Source organism: Dreissena polymorpha, chromosome 1 (assembly GCF_020536995.1).
Source record: "Dreissena polymorpha isolate Duluth1 chromosome 1, UMN_Dpol_1.0, whole genome shotgun sequence".
NCBI lineage: Eukaryota > Metazoa > Mollusca > Bivalvia > Myida > Dreissenidae > Dreissena > Dreissena polymorpha.
In genome coordinates, this window is record NC_068355.1 from 117,228,146 (window position 1) to 117,245,468 (window position 17,323).

The 17,323-nt window shown below is 32.2% G+C and overlaps 1 protein-coding gene across 2 annotated transcripts in view; it reads left to right on the top strand.

Annotated features, from left to right (window-relative positions):
• Positions 1–2,715, top strand: part of LOC127846437 (Na(+)/citrate cotransporter-like) — a 45,254-nt gene extending 42,539 nt beyond the window's left edge. For both annotated transcript variants that reach the window (XM_052377685.1, XM_052377694.1), the window contains one exon: positions 88–2,715. In XM_052377685.1, the coding sequence (XP_052233645.1) occupies positions 88–282 (195 nt within the window). In that variant the 3' untranslated portion in view covers positions 283–2,715. The remainder of the gene's footprint in view (positions 1–87) is intronic.
• Positions 2,716–17,323: the final 14,608 nt, after the last annotated feature.

A 17,323-nucleotide genomic window follows, 5' to 3' on the forward strand; every position in this document is an offset into this window, starting at 1 on the left:
CGTTATCACTTACAATGTTGGTGTTGATGTTATATTGCGGTTACCAAGTATTTTTAGATATCGTAATGGTTTTCTCTATTATTTTAGATAAAAGCCGGTGGTGTTATCAACGTGATCGCAGTGTTGATCGTGTGTATTTGTATGAACACATTTGTGATGCCGATATTTAACCTATACACAATCCCCGCAGCGTTCCTGACAAATCATACCTCCGGTGAACTAGTAGTGCAAGGACTTGATAACAGTACGGTTGGGACAACTTTGTATAATATAACTGGATGATAAAAGTGTATATTGTGACTCTGTTTGAAATTATCAAAAGGTATAATATCGATTGAAAAACGCGTACTTCAAGTTCATGTGAATCTTTGGGAAAGGCAATCGTACCAGTTTAAACAGAGTACATTGGCAAATAAGCACTGACTGATGTGCTATAATTGAGTATGGTATAATATTGTGTTTGTAATTAATTTATTGCTCGGGTAGAGAAGTTGCCATTGTGCCATGTTGTGAAATATTTAATGCATTTAAATGCTTGTTGGTGCTTCTCAATACCTCGGAAAACTATATGCACATATTATATAGAAATTTCTCTGGATGATTAGCTTTTCAAAGACAAATTAACCCCTTTTGACATTGGGTGTTTGAAGTTTTTCTTCAGAGACAAAATTACGCTTATGCTTTCCTTTTATGATTTTATATGCATTCCATTATCCCTTTTGAATAATTTTATTTGTCTAACACTGTTTTATTGTCAAACATACCAACACCAAAACTGTTTCAATATAAAACCATTCAGAGTCATAAACATGTGTGTGCTGATATAGACAATTACTGTATATGTACTTGTGTGTGTATTTTAGCTAGTCATTGACAAGATCATATCATGTAAAGGCTTTAAATACAATCCTACTGAATGCTTATTGAATTATATAAAGTATTATAAAAACAAGTATTGTATAAACGTTTGATGTATTTGTTTCCTGTTCTCAGACGAAAATATGCAGTAACTGTTGAAGAAGAAAAAAATTCACGCTAAAGCATTTTAAGTCATACTATTATATTTGTATAATTGTTAATTCCCTGTAGCGCACTGTACACACCATTAAAATACAAATAATTTTCTTAATAATATTTTCGGAGGAGTATATGTTCGTCCGAAATTAAACAAATGTATTAATCATCTTAACCTTGAATAATAAGAATATTATAAGAATGCATACTTAACCTCCTTTGACACAATTCGACGTTTCTGGTTTCTATGAAATCCTAAAAGTGATAAAGACTTAGAGTTCTCACGATCCATAAAGGATACATAAGTGGCAATATATAAATATTGTAAACATACTTAAATTTTGTTTTGTTGGGACGAGTGTAAATGCATTTAAAAGTAAATGAGTATAAATCCGGATTACTATTGTTAAAGTGATATATTTTTTTCTTCGTTATTTTGATTTTCTCTTATTATGCAGAGTGTTTATTTGATCATAACAGTCCGAAAGACAAAACGATGTTTCAAAATCAACAGAAGGCTGTATAACACTTTAACTATTTAGCTGTTTGGCCATTCCATATTATTAGTTATCCTTACTTTGTATGTTTATTTATATTTTTATTATCACTTTTTGGTAATTGGATATTTTTGCAAGGTTATCAGCTATTTCACTTCCTTTTGTGACACTAGGGCTTAGAAACCAACAAAGGCTGACTGTTTGTTTTTGAATAATATCTCGCAATTTTAAAGTTAGCTGTTCCATTATGCAAAGAATGATTTTTATGGGCTACAGTAGAGGTCGAACAGGGCGAATACGACGAACTTTCCACTAGTTTGTTTGGAAAAAGAAATCAAAGCGCTGAAGGCACTGAAGTTGTTCGCTGTTGTCGTCCTTGATTAGCTTGTGCGCATTGCAAAGGCTAATCAGTGTGCACAGGCTAATCTTATTTGACATGCATTAAGCTCCATTTTCCCTGAAAGTAGCCTATACGTACAGATGTCAATGATAAACACTAGACTGGCCAATGTCGACTTACAAGCTGGTAAATACACCCACTGCAGTAGTATAGCAGACGCTTCTAATCATTCGTTGTCTGCAGTGCAGACAGGCAGCGGTAATCGTTCCTAGCATAGTGAGTTACAGTCCTTAGCGTAGCTAAGATAGCTAAGCATATACTGATTTGCAAAACATGCTCTGTAAATTTAGTCGGCCGCTAACGCGACCAACTAAAAATAGCAAAGAATGTGTTTATTGCTTCAGATGAACATATTAACGCTTTGTCTGTGTAGGAAGCCTTATTGTAGCTGATATATCATTTGAAATAAGGGCATTAACAACAAGATAGTCGTATATCAATAAACAACAAGATATTCGTCTATAAATCCATTTCATATTAATACATGTATTATTTAGTTTTTTATCGACACACTCAGATTTAAACATTTCAGGACTATTAACTGTTTTTTAACAAACGAATATAAAGTTTTAGTTGCATTTTTTCTCAATGATTGTTCTTAATTTCCAGCATGCTTGGGTTTGAAAATAAAGTCAAGAGAACCATTTGTATAAGGCGCAAAGTGTAGTGTGTTTGTATTCCATCATGCATCATTTAATATCATGTATACTAATAACTTGTGTTATATGACCATGTTTGATTGCTCAACTTGTGTTTTATATGTTTAAGAAAAATAAACGAAATAAAGCATACGCAACAATAAAACTTTCGTTTAGAGTTCGCATTTCAAGAAGAAATACAGTGCATAGTGCGGATCATTCTAGAAAAAAAAACTTAGATAATAAAATTGTAATTACATACATAATTTTAACGGCACATTACCCACCTATAAAAAAGGTAATATTTAACAAGAGCAAAAGTCTTTGTTGGAACAAGATCCATGAGATTTTACTATTCAATATTTTTAGACAAAACGCAATATCTTATGGTGCATAAACGCATGTCTATCTCATAGGGTTTACGGTTTTATAAATCGATTGAAGAGAACGAATGAGGATGATTGATACTATCCACACAATAAGTGTTCTCATTTTACCAGTGATTGCGAATAAACACAAGTAAGGGTGAAACATTAAATACACAGCGCCCACGACACTCGAACAAAATCGTCTTGATAATTTCCATTGCATTGATTGAATCCATTTCCTAGTATTGTTTACATGCTTATGTTTTATGACATTTGCCACTCCAATTACTTCCAATAACATAACATGCTTTTATATAATATCTATATTTATCACATGCCTGTTTTCAATGTAACACAACCATTACATTTTTATTTATTACACATGTGTAATACAACATTTTTAAGCGTTTTCATTGGCTAAGTTTTCGTTTATTGACCAATCGCATTTTGTTAAATTTCTTTGTAAAAGCCGAGACATTCCATATGACGCCAGGAAATTTAAACAATATGCAAGATTTATCATTATGTTTGCGTAAATATTTATTTAATTTGCTCATTTAAAAGCATGTGATAAAAAGATCTGACATTCGTTGTCATATCATACCATATTTTATTAAACTCGTCCAGGCAATTCGTTAGTAAGCTCGCCAAAGGCTCGCTTACTAACATAATTCCTTAACTCGTTTAATAAAATATGGTATGATATGACAACTCGTTCCAGATCCTATATATATATATATATATATATATATATATATATATACTTTGTTATTTTATGTTATAATTGATATCTGATAACCGGATTATAATCAGGGATATATACTTACATATAGTTATTAATACAGTACTTTGCGAAATATTTAGATTCTATTTGTAGTATTTGCTTATAATCGCTATATCTTGCACACATCATAAATTTGTTCAAGTTGTGTTTTCATTGGTTGTACATTGATAATAGACCTGGTACTTGTGCATTATAATGATTAATTTAACGCATGAATTGTTGCCAATATTTGTATTCGGTAGTGTGCGTGCTCTTTTACGAGATCAATCATACCACACCATAACTTATTGTGAATTACTCTTAAATCGGACGCTCGCAGTAAAAAAACTAATTCTTCGTAACGGTAGTTTTCATCGACTGATCCTTTAAACTATATCAGAACATTACATAATTCTGTTGTCAAGATATCCGAGCTGAGTTTGAAAATAAACGTTGTTTCCTTTAAAAAAATCGATGACTTGTGGATACAGTTTATTGTTTGACTCACTGATGAAATCTTGCAGCCAATACCTTCTCACAACAGTTAAGTCTCTTTAAAATCGTGCAGAAATGCTTGGATAGTATGCATATCGTTATGGATAAGACTATTGGGAAAAGTTGACAATGGCATTATCAATTCATGCATTTAAAAATAAGAGAAACTCCTATTGCATTCTTAATTTACCAGGTTAATGTGCAAAAGTATAACAACTACAGACTTTGCTATCTATCAATCCATAAATATGGCTGCTCTGAATAATTGATCGACTTACCGAGAAAATCGTTGAAGGTCTATTGAATTAATCGATGCCCAAATGATCATGTCCTATTACATGTAACCTTATATTCATAAAGCCAATCAGCACTTATTCGCTATGATGGTGCTTGAATAAACAGCAAATAAACTATATCAGATCCGATCGTTCCGTACCTAATGAGGTTTCGTTGAATTATTGAAGTCTCCCAGACACTTCACTTAACAAAAGTGACAAATTGATTTGTTTGTGCGTGATCAAGATTGTATAAGCTGCTTTCGAAATGTTTACAAAAGGTAAACGTTGGCAGACCAATTATTGCTGATTAAATCTGGTGACGCTTGATATATTTACTATTGGAACTGAAGCAAGTATATTACAGAACAGAGGGATACGTGTTTATGGCATAATTATAAACCAAACACTATGTTTGAATAATATTGAATATGTAAGAGTGTCGGACAGCATCTATATTTTTAAAAATAATTCTACACTTGCATTAAACATTCTTGTAATGCAAGTTTGAATTCACGTTAAAAACCTTAGTTTTTTTCGCAAAAATATACTATTGTTGGGATGCAATCGTATGTTTTACAACAAAAATAACCGTCTCCACTAGGCAATCAATTAAGGATATTTTTATGAATTGCGGACATGTTTTCTTCTTTAAAAGCACATACACTAGTTTGGTTTGCAATTACTACATCTCTTAACGCATATTTGTTTTACATATCATTAGCTTTAAACCTTTCCAAAATGTTTTTATTCGCTTTTGCCTGTAGTATGTCTTCTGATAGGACACACGGCCATTGACATTTAGCCTCACACACCGCATTTCTTGCACTTTTATAACAAAACAATACATCGAATAAGTGTGTGTTGTTATTTTTGTGCTGCATGTGCTAGACGTTGTGATTATTTGGCGAATAATATTTTGCATATCCACCCAAGCTATTTTGTTTGTTATGTAACAAATTGCATAACTACGTCTTGGAGATGCATGTCAATTGTATGAACTTTAAATTCTGATGCTTTGATTGATTAGAAATCATTCTGATATTAAATGGCACTGAGATAAACATTTATTTTATGCTTTATGCTTATTGAAAAAGCAGCATTGACTTAAGATATGGGTATACCCATTTCTTTGATCAACATAAAGAGGCCAATTTAATCGGTTAATAGTGCATTTAAACGCTTCCTAATGCGTTAAAACATATAAGGAAACTTTATTTACTTAAATAATTGAGCATAATAAAATTGCAAGTATAAAGACTGTTTAAAGTTGAGCTAACTATTAGTTAGTTTTATTAGTGTATACCTATCAAGCAATTTACTGTTCAATATAATCAATGCATTACAATATCGTAACATGTTAAGTACAAATACCAATACTACGATATAGCTAACATTGTAACTTCAAGTGTAAATGGTGCCTATTATCACAGATCTAACTTATATAACGACATGATGTATACACAGTATAACCCGTAAAGCCTAGACATGTAAACATAGATAAGCCTATTCCCAACGGGGTCCCTGGAATTTGTTAAACAGGTCTTATAAGTGACTATAAATATAGTTTGTTTCAGTTCTTAAGATAAAAACGACATGATCTTTAAATCATTTCTTTTACAAATTAAAAAAGTGAGACTTTCAAACGTTGACATGATAATACACAGACTCATACAAATTAGCATAAACATAAGCTATTTCATAAAATAAAACAAATATAAAAGTAAATATACATGGAATTCTCGTCTTCCTTCATTTCATTTAATAGATCTTTCTTAACAAGTTTCTTAAAAGTAAAATTCGATTTGATGGACGTTATATTATCAGGTAATGAATTCCAATCCTTAATACCATTGTAGTAAAATGAAGAACTAGTAAAGTCATCAACTTGAGGTACATAAAAATTTAATCTTGATCTATTCCCATATTGATGGACATCTGTACATTTGACAAGATTATCTTTCATATAGCTCGGGCATTTTATTGTAGAAAATCTTATGGATATGGTTAAGTCGAAGTTGCTTTTATCTTTGCTCAATGTTCAATAAACCAAGATCTTCAAAATTCGATAAACCAAGTGATGTTCTACTATGAGAATTGTTAATAAAACGAACCATTTTTTGGGACTATTTGTAGCTTGTGCTTGAGCTGTTTCGTGAGCCCACAATACCACGAAGAGGGTGCATAATCTAAATGGCATTGTATTTAAGAATTACATAAACTTATTCTAAGACTTTTATTTCAGAACTGGTTGATCATTTACAAAATACTATTGTTAATAATCATTAAAAAAAATAAAAAAAATGAACACAAATGACACGAATACTACGATGAGCAATACCAAATGCAGCCATTTATTCCACAATTTAACATTTGATGTGATGGAAAAGCAAATCGAACAGTCTTAAAGTGAAAATACTCAGAAAAAGACTATACATAAAGCGATCTCAGAACACGTATATTCACTAACAATCGTCAAATTAACTCCAATACCATGTAAATTACACTGTATATGTAAACAAGAGTGATAGAACTGTGAATGAACCTATAACTTTAAGAAGCATGATTCAAGCTGAGAACGGTAATGAAAAAGAAACACATAAGAGTTATTTTGGAATAATAGTCTAACCATTTCAACTCAGACGAAATGCACTCAGAGATAAAATTAGAAGGATTTGAAAGGAACATGGGAAAGGGCAATAAAGTGAATGCATCAAATCAAATTGCAGGTGAACATGTGGGAATCTTTGAAAAAAAAAAATTGCCACAAAGCTCCAAAATTTTGAAATAACTGCGTTTTTTTAACTGCTCGTTATTGCTAGAACCACTGAAAACTAAAGTTTAAGTTATCCCCACAAATCAAACGTTAAGAATTTAATACAATTTTATCATTATGAGCAGTTTACTACTATAATGAAATTACCATTTGTGAATAATATTTATATATATAAACTGTTATTTAATGTAAACCGTCTTCACAATTCACTTTGCTCTAGCTCGCCTTGCTCTCCTTCTCTGAGCCTCACCTTAGTCAATGTGTACATCCCACCACAAAGGATGCATATTCTATTTATAACATTTTAATTGAAAATGCAATACTCAAATGCCAAATTTAGGTACAGGTGCTATGTGTATTAAATCTGCGGTCAATGCAGAGTTAAAATTTGCAATTTCCAACTGATTAAAATCCTTTATTAGTTTGCATTTAACAATCTATGGCGGTGCACTCAGCTGTCATCAATTTTATGTTTAATAGTATTTTTAATTATCATTAACTGTATTATGAGCTATACGGCTTCTTACTGACAGGTACGGCGTTAGTTTAGATAAGTAACTTAACAATGAGCGACTGAGCGTAGTTCGAGCCCAATATATATTAACAAACCTGTATCAAATCGTGCGTAGGCAGGAAGAAGCCATAACTGAATATATCTAACCAAGAAGCATTCTTTCTCTAGGACCAACGGTATAACAGTAAACAAGTGTGTATATTACAATACACTAATATTCGTAATAGCTGACTTAAGGTATAGTCTATTCGGACTGTTCTACACTACAGTTTTTGTGGAGAGTATAAGAGCAAGATAACTGTTTAGAAATGACAAGCTTATACAAGACAGCATATGAGTCAGTAAAATTTGCCAGCATCAATCTTAATGGCAATCTTTTAAGATTACCTTTTCAATACACAGATACAATACGGAATGAATAACAACAACACACCCGTTTAGATGTATGACTTTCGGAGGTAAAGATATGTTTGAAATATCCTAATGCACATTTTGATCTGCGTTGTTGGCATATTTTGAAATGTGTTAATAAATCAATATAACATTGTTGGACTAAGGAGGATCAATGACAACAGGATCGGTTCGTTGTGTAATCTTGCAAATTAACAAAATGTATTATAAACTATGTTCTTCGATGCTCTCATTTTAGCCGGCACGTTTTAACGCGCCTGTAGTTTGATTCGAATATGTAATAACTTACCAAAAAAAACCAATGCAAATTATAATAGAAAAGTAAAATAAAATCTCGCCAGTTTCTATCTAGTCATATATTCCGAACTCATTACTCCAATAATATTATTTTCCAAACATAACACACGAACGCTATGTGTTTTAAGCCGCTCGCGTTTCAAATACTCGCGTTCTTAAACTGAATGATGCAATCAAATTTTCAAGTTGTAATAGGGCTCGACATTAACGGATGTCCGCTTGTCCGGGGTAATTGAATTTTTTTCCAAACAACTAAAATCATAATCTGCTTGTCTCACAGGACAAGTCAACAATTTCATTTTTTGTTCTTAAGTAGTAAGACAATCACTCAGTAAAGCTAGTTAGAAGGCTTGAATTCACGTTTACTTGAAGTTGATTTTTAAATGATGATGCGCGACAGGAGCGTTCCCGAGTCTATTTCAGCAATACGCACGATTGAGCAGGGAAGCTGCGCGTGGGGGGTAGGTGCGAGAGGGAGTGTCCCCCTCCTGCTGGGGGGTGTCTTCCCCTTAAGAAGTTTAGAAAATTAAATGCAGATGGTGCATTTTGGCGTTATCTTGCAACCACGTTTTGGCAATTGTATTCATTAATTTCTTTCTGAAAAGACAGATAAAAGTAAATATTTCATTTAACATTTTCAACAGCAAATATACTTTCGACCATAAAAAAAGTATAAAGTTAAGATAATATTTTTTTTCTTCTGAGATTAAAATCACAAAATAAACTAGGAAATGGTAATATTAGAAGAAAAAAAGTAAGGAAGGTTCTAGTGGGGATCGAATCACTGCCCTTCATGTCAATAATGGGACAAAATTACGACGTGCTAACTGATTGCGCTCGAGGAAAAATACTCCGTAATGACATTTTTCATATATATACTAATTAGTGGAGAACAATTTCGAATAAAGATGGCTACAATAATGTTAATAAAAATTCATTTTGGCATTCCTTATAATTTTATCATGATTCGAACGTGATTACTACCCCTTATTAGTGAAAAAAGACTTCACTTCATTTGTTTGGAGTTAAGACTGTGTTGTGTTTTGTACCCACTGATATTTTCTTGAAGTAGACGTCTGATTTGCTTGTTTACATAATTACACCCCTAATTAGCCCTCACTTTTTATAGTAATTTTCGAATTTTAAAAGTTTTCATTTTTTAGGTCATCTATTTTTTGAAAAAAAATGAGCTATTGTAATCACCTTGGCTTCGGCGTCGGAGGCCGGTTAAGTTTTGTGTTTAGGTCCACTTTTCTCATATAGTATCAAAGCTATTGCATTCAAACTTGGTACACTTACTAACTATCATGAGGGGACTGGGCAGGCAAACTCTGGCGTCCATTTTGACAGAATTATGTGCCCTTTTTATACTTAGAAAATTGGGTTGTTTTATGTTTAGGTCCACTTTATTCCTATTGCTTTCATACTTGCGACACTTACTAACTATCATAAGGGGACTGTGCAGGCAAAGTTATGTAACTCTGACAGGGATTTTGACATAAATATGGCCCCTTTATACTTAGAAAATTGAAAATGTCGTTAAGGTTTGTGTGTTGGTCCACTTTACTCCTAAAGTATCATAGCTATTGTTTTCAGACTTGGAACAATCGCAAACTATCATAAGGGGACTGTACAGGACAAGTTGCATTACTCTGGTTGTCATTTTGACGCAATTATGGTCCTTTTTTAACTTAGTAACTTTGAATATATGGTTAAATTTTGTGTTTACACCCACTTAACTTCTAAAGTATCAAGACTATTGCTTTCAAACTTCAAATACTTTAATACTATCATACGGATACTGTACCTGGCAAGTTGAATTTTACCTTGACCTTTGAATCGCCTTGACTCTCAAGGTCAAATAATTAAATTTTGCTAAAATTGCCATGACTTCGTTATTTATGATCAAATTTGATTGATACTTTAACAAAACAACTCTTACCTGACATACTACAATAGACTCCATCCAAACCATCCCCCATGTCCCCCCCCCCCCGAATCCCCCCCCCCCCAAAAAAAAAGTATTTTTTTTTTTTTTAAAGATCATCTTATAAATGACCACACCCTCACACTATACCCACCGCCCCCGCCCCCCCCCCCAATTTTTTTCTTGAAACATGGTTAAAAAACAAAAATATTTGTTTGTATTATTTTATTTTTGAAAGACCGTCCAACTATCCCACCCAAGAATACCCGCCCCCCCCCCCACATTTTTTTTTTTTACTGCATTTTTTTTCCCTTATTTTTGGAAGATCATGTAATAAATGACCACACGCCCACACTATACACCCCTCTCCACCCCATCCCTCCATCTTTTTGTGTTGAAGTATTGAGATAGGTCCCTTCACCTTTAAACAGAAAAGGCGGTGCTCTTGTTAAGTTTGAAACTGAACGAGAGCTGTCACCATAGGATGACTTATGCCCCCTATAAACGCTTGATAGAAGTTATGAGCTTTTTTCGAAACCTAAACGCAGATTTTGAAACCTAAACGCGGACCCTAAGTTCAAGATCAAGGTCACAGGGGTCAAAATTTGTGGGCGTATGGAAAGGCCTTGTCCATATACACATGCATGCCAAATATAAAGTGGCTATCTGAAGCGACATAGAAGTTATGAGCATTTTTCGAAACCTAAACGCAAAGTGTGACGGACAGACGGACGGACAGTCCGATCACTATATGCCCTCCTTCGGGGGCATAATTATACGCACGGGCGTACTGCCGTATGCCTAGGAACGCCCCTGCGCGAAGTTATTCGATACCGTATCACAGTGTTAGCAATAGAGATAACTTGCAATGTTAAAATTCACACACTTGCCTCTCATACCGAAGTTCTGAACAGTTTTGTTTTGTAATAAAATTCTATTTTGTCATACAAACTATTTCACTGTTCCACTGTTAATGCTGGTACAGAAATTGTTATCATACAACTTAATTCCAATAACAATCTTTGATAGATTTCGTCTCCATCAGATTGTTGACAGAACAAGGGTCGACAAGTACATGGCTTGTGTGTCAGCCTAAAATATGGATTATTTGTATTTAAGCCTAATTATATCTGAGCACAACTAACACGATCTTTGTCCTAACACTCGTCGATAAACACTTTTATAAAACCAGAGTGTATTTGTCCTTAAATATTGGTGAACTGAGCTTTAAACATGGCATGACTGTTTGAGGTTTTTTGAAACTTTGACAGTCTGATATTTACCTGATTGGAATTTTAAGTCCACATTGTGTCACCTGTATTTTGTTAAACCGATCGTGAACACACATTTTAATCGTTCAAACTGTTTAAACGAATGTATAACCCAAAATTTTAACAACCGACGGTGATTACATGAATTCATAAGCAGGATTACTTTTAATGTAAGCTTAAATTCTCGCATCAAATTGAACCAAAATGGTTTTTAAACGTTGATGATTTTTCCTACATCAATATGAAATGGACCTTTACACAGATTATGGCTGGTATTGTAATGTGTCATTATATGCGTTGTATTGAACAGAACAGAACATACGTTTATTTACGACTTGTACAATAAGTACATAATCATTACATAAATGCATATATTACAAACATAATAAAAAGTCACAGTGGAAAAAAAGAAGCACATTCAATTAAACAATTACATAACTATAAGAGGATGAACTGATTTTTAATTATAAGTAATAGCAGTTCTATGAGGCAGTGCTAATTTAATATAAAGAGCTAGGTTTTTCAGAACATTCTTACAAATTAGTATTTAACAATTCAATGAATTTAATAACACTTCGATAAACACAATAGTATCGTTTGATATATTTTTGTCTAATATCATTATATCTAGGACATTTAAGTATAAAATGATATTCGTCTTCCAAATCATGTTTATCACAATATGTACAATGACGTTTATTTCTTTCAACTCTATTTACAACATATCTACCAGTATGAATACGCTATGGATAAGAACACATTCTTTTGTTGCTAATAAAGAATCTTAGGTTACTAGGAAATATATCTAAATATGATTCATACTCAAAATTTACTTAGATTTGCATACAAAGTTAACACACCATTATTATCCTTGTCGACATGCCATAATTGTATAAAAAGTATCAATCACTCTCTGTTTAAACACTGGTATAAATGATTTATCATTGACACAAAATGGATCATTCCAAACATTATTAAAACCGTACTGAAATAACAATCTTTTAACGTTAAAGTTAACCAATTGCTTTGACCAATATTACAATTAACTAGGCACATGTTATACACTTCTTTGAGAATAATATTATCAGTTTGAAATAAACGAAACCAATATTTAATTATCTTAACATATCTGATAATATACAATGGATTACGTGCCAATTCACCATATACAGCAGCATTTGAAATTCTGATATTCACATTTAGTATCCTTTTACAAAATTTTAGGTGAACCCTTTCAATAACCTTTGATTTACCGTGGCCCAAAATCTCTCCCGCATAACTTAAGGTAGATCCAACAAAGGAGTCAAATAATTGTCCCCTACCGGTTTCACCGCAGGGGACTTATGGTTTTCGCTCTGTGTGTCTGTCTGTCTGTCTGTCTGTCTGTGAGTCTGTCTGTCTGTGAGTCTGTCACACTTTTCTGGATCCTGCAATAACTTCTTCTTCATATTTTATCATGAAACTTGAAACATGGATAGATGGCAATATGAATATTATGCACGTCATTTCATTTTGTTCCCACGTCAAAAATTATGGTTGCTATGGCAACAAATAGACTAGAAATATTGCTAAAAAATGGTGGTTTTCTGCTGTGATAACTACAAAAGTTCTTCATATTTTTTCATGAAACTTGAAACATGGATAGATGGCAATATGGATATTATGCACGTAATTTCATTGTGTTCCTACGTTACAAATTCCGGTTGCTATGGCAACAAATAAAAAAATATTTTGACAATGTTGGGATTTCTGACAATGGTGGAGCGGGTAGGGGACATATATTGCTTGGCAATAGTCTTGTTGACATAGTAGTTTTTGCTTCAATTTATATTTCTTACAATTAATCAATTAAACATTCAAGGTTTTAAGAGCTTTATCCACTAATTGTTCTTGGTTCAGTGCAAAAATACTAGTATAATTGAAAACTGTTCCTAAATAATTACAATCATTTACCACTTCCAGTGGGGAACCTTTATATACGAAATTCTCTGGTTGCAATAGTCCGCCGCTTTTTCTAAAAACATAACTATCGTTTTATCTACATTAACATCTAGACTCCATTGAGTACAATTAATATGTAATAGAAGTAAACTTTTGTTAATCTCTTCAAGCGAATGACCAAGAATTACCATATCATCAGCAAATAGCAACATTATCAAGATACTATTATTCAATTCTAAACCGAAATGTATATCTTGTTGTAAAAATAACTCGAATTTATCTATAAACATGGGAAAAATAAAATCGGCGAGATTACTTCTCCTTGACGTATTCCTACAACATATTCGGAAAAATCGGAACAATTATGACAAAGCTTAATGCATGATTAAACCTTATTATACATATCTTTAACAATGCGCAAAAGTTTACGTCTTATTCTTGTTTATATAATTGAAGTCACAGGTCATTTCTGTAAACGCTATCGAAGGATGATTTTTTTTAAATCCACAAATATACAATACAAAAGTTTATTATCATCAATATATTTCTGTACTATAGACGATAAAAAAAATAAAGCATCAATAGAAGAGTTACTTTAAATCCAAATTGAACATCAGATAAAATACAGTTTTCCTCGCAATATATATTAATTCGTTTATACAACATAGCTGTGAATATTTGTGGTAAGCAACTAACTAAAGTTATACTGCGATAGTCGTTAAAATCATTTTAACTCTCTTTTTATGCAGAGGTAAAATAACACCCTCTTACCAATTACTAGGAAAAACGTCCGCTTTCTAAAAAATTTTTTTAAATAGATCACATAAGTGAGAGGACATCATATCAATAGATTGAATAAATACTCATTTAGCAGAAAATCATTCCCATAGGCTTTCCGTCGCTTCAATGATTTTACAGCTTCTAATATTTCAGTAAACAGTAATTTTGAGCATTTACCATGATCTCAAATATCCATTATATGCATCTTTTACGATTGAATAACCTGAAAATTATTAAATCGCGAAACGATTGAATAATTTGGAGAGTTCTGTTTTTGTCGTTATCCTTTGTGATACTACGAGGATTGCCGATATAAAGTATAAAATACATCACTCATGGTACGAGCAGGGATGGCCGAGTGGTCCAAGCTATAGACTTTTACTCCAAGGTTTCAGCCGAGTTGATGGTTACTTTTTTCTATTCTTAATTTATCCTTGTTTTTACTGGAGGTTTTTGGATCCAATGTTTACATTTATCAATGAAATGCATTTAATTAAAAACTTCAATTCATGCCAAAATCTGTAAAAAGACCCCTTTAAATGTGGAAACAAATTGTTGTTTTTTCAAAAATTATCCCAAACATTTTGATTTTTGAAGAACAAGAATCAATATTTATACGATCACAGAAAACGTGAGTGTACTTCGATTATAAATGGATAACTTTTATGCTTGTTTATGTATTAACTATATACCAGCAATGCATAAATCGGTAAATTGTTCACTGTTTGACATTGTTCATATTACGGTGAATTTTCATAAATGATTTTGTTTGACATTTAATAAAACATAGTTGCATGTTCATCCCTTTGTATAACGACAGGGATGCGTCATATGAAATGACAATAGTTTCATAAAAAATGGAATAAGTTCATAATTATTTTTGTCCTGCAGATGAAACTGAAGATTTAGATAGTTTATACAGTAATAATTCACACATGTGTCGTTGGTTTATGAAAATAATGATCATATAATTTGGTTTATAGACATTATTATCATTGATTTCCTAGAAGTAATCGATTGGTCTTAATTAAATAGCAATAAATCAAGAAATTCCAATTATCAGAGTATTTGCGATAGATTCGCAGAGGAAGTCGAAGCAAGAAACTATGTGTCAGGAGATGTATGTGACAGAAATTGGTTGGACGAGAAATTATCAAACAAATTTTAGCAAACACTTTCATCAAAATGAAAAGTTAAACAATTCAATCAACAAATCATTTGAGAATCTCACATGACACCTTAGAAACTATGTAAAAACTGTTTTTTTTTGTCCTGTTCAAAACAGAACACACATATAATTTTGTAAACAAAACACCAGACAACAACACAGGTTACATAAAATTAAACATTAAATGTGGCTTTATTCAATTTCTTACATGAAACAGTAAAACAGAAAACGATAGTGTCGTTTGCTTTTTTTTTAATAATTTTCCGTTCACTTTCGTAAAGGCTATTTATTAAAGCAGTTACACCTAATGAATTACGGTGTTTTTAAGAGTCTAATTATTGTTACGCTGAACGATATTGTGGCATTTTAAAATGGCGTCAGTATGTGCTTTATATTTATAGATTATACCAACGTAACTGCAGAGCAAAAAAAGGAAATAAAGAGCGAAAAATTGTTTTTGTGTGAAATACTAAGTCTTGTGTAGTATGAAATAATATGATATATATATATAATTGTCATGTATATGACACTGCAGCTCTTCCAAGTAACCATTGAACGTGCATATTGGCAATTTGAGTACCGACCATGGAATCTACAATTTGCAATTGATTGATGCATGTTTCGGGAAAATAATTGCATCTTGGAAATTCGATACAGAAATTATTATATCCCATAATAACTTTACTCCAAACAATACAAACAAAATGTGCCATTCGATCTAAAGATAATGCAACTTCAAACCGTTTCAGACCGAAACTGCTCGAACCATATATTGTATTGTTGCTTTGTAAAACTCTTACTGGCACTTAAGTTGTATGTAATGCTATATTGTTGTCGTTGATACGTTATCGATATTTCATAAGCAGCTTTTCAACGATTGACGATAGCTGCAAGTTGACAAATCACTACTCGGAATAACTACTGACAAATCTGGTAAAAATTACAAAGATTGCAATAGAAACTAAAGAAACTGCATTTTATTGCAAACAATACACGACTGTACGTATGGAACATACTCAGTCTATTGTTGTGATATAGAAGTAAATTATTTCAATATACGTAACCTTTGTCAACTGAAATAATATTTCAGCTATGGTATTTATTTCAAAAGTTTGCTACGTTTTTTATAAAAAAAGGAACAGCTACAGTGTTTTGGTTTTAAATATGTTTGACGTTGTATTTTATAGTTATGTCTTTTTGTTTTATCTAGAATTTTTCATCAAGCAAATATTTACTCGTAATTAGAAACACATTCAATTAATATACACTGTTTATTTTAATGGAACCTACTTTAAGGATTTAAATCTGCCATGAACTGCGTGCAAAATCACCTTATTTAGTACATGTTTGTACATTTTCGTCCTCCTGACCGGTCTTTCGAAATGTACGTAAAAGTGCGATAATTGTGTTCATCTACAAAATACTTTAGCTTAACCGCAGCGTCAAAATTGTTGAGTAAAGGTAAAGCATACACTCATACATCGAGAGGTATCGGGTTCACTTCACTTCTCGAGCATTTATGCAGGTTAGCATTTATTTTAATCAATATTTCAGTTTTTCCATTTATTATAATAATAATTAGTATTGGCAATTCCAAATAGATATGTTAATTTATACATAGAATGACATTTACAAATGCAAATATACATGGTACACAAAATAATATATCATGTACTCTTTTCATACTATAGAACAGTCACCCTTTCTTCTGGCATCTTAAAATCATGTATATCTTTTTAAGCGTTAAACGTTCGTGACGTATACGCACAATAATGTATTCAGACAATT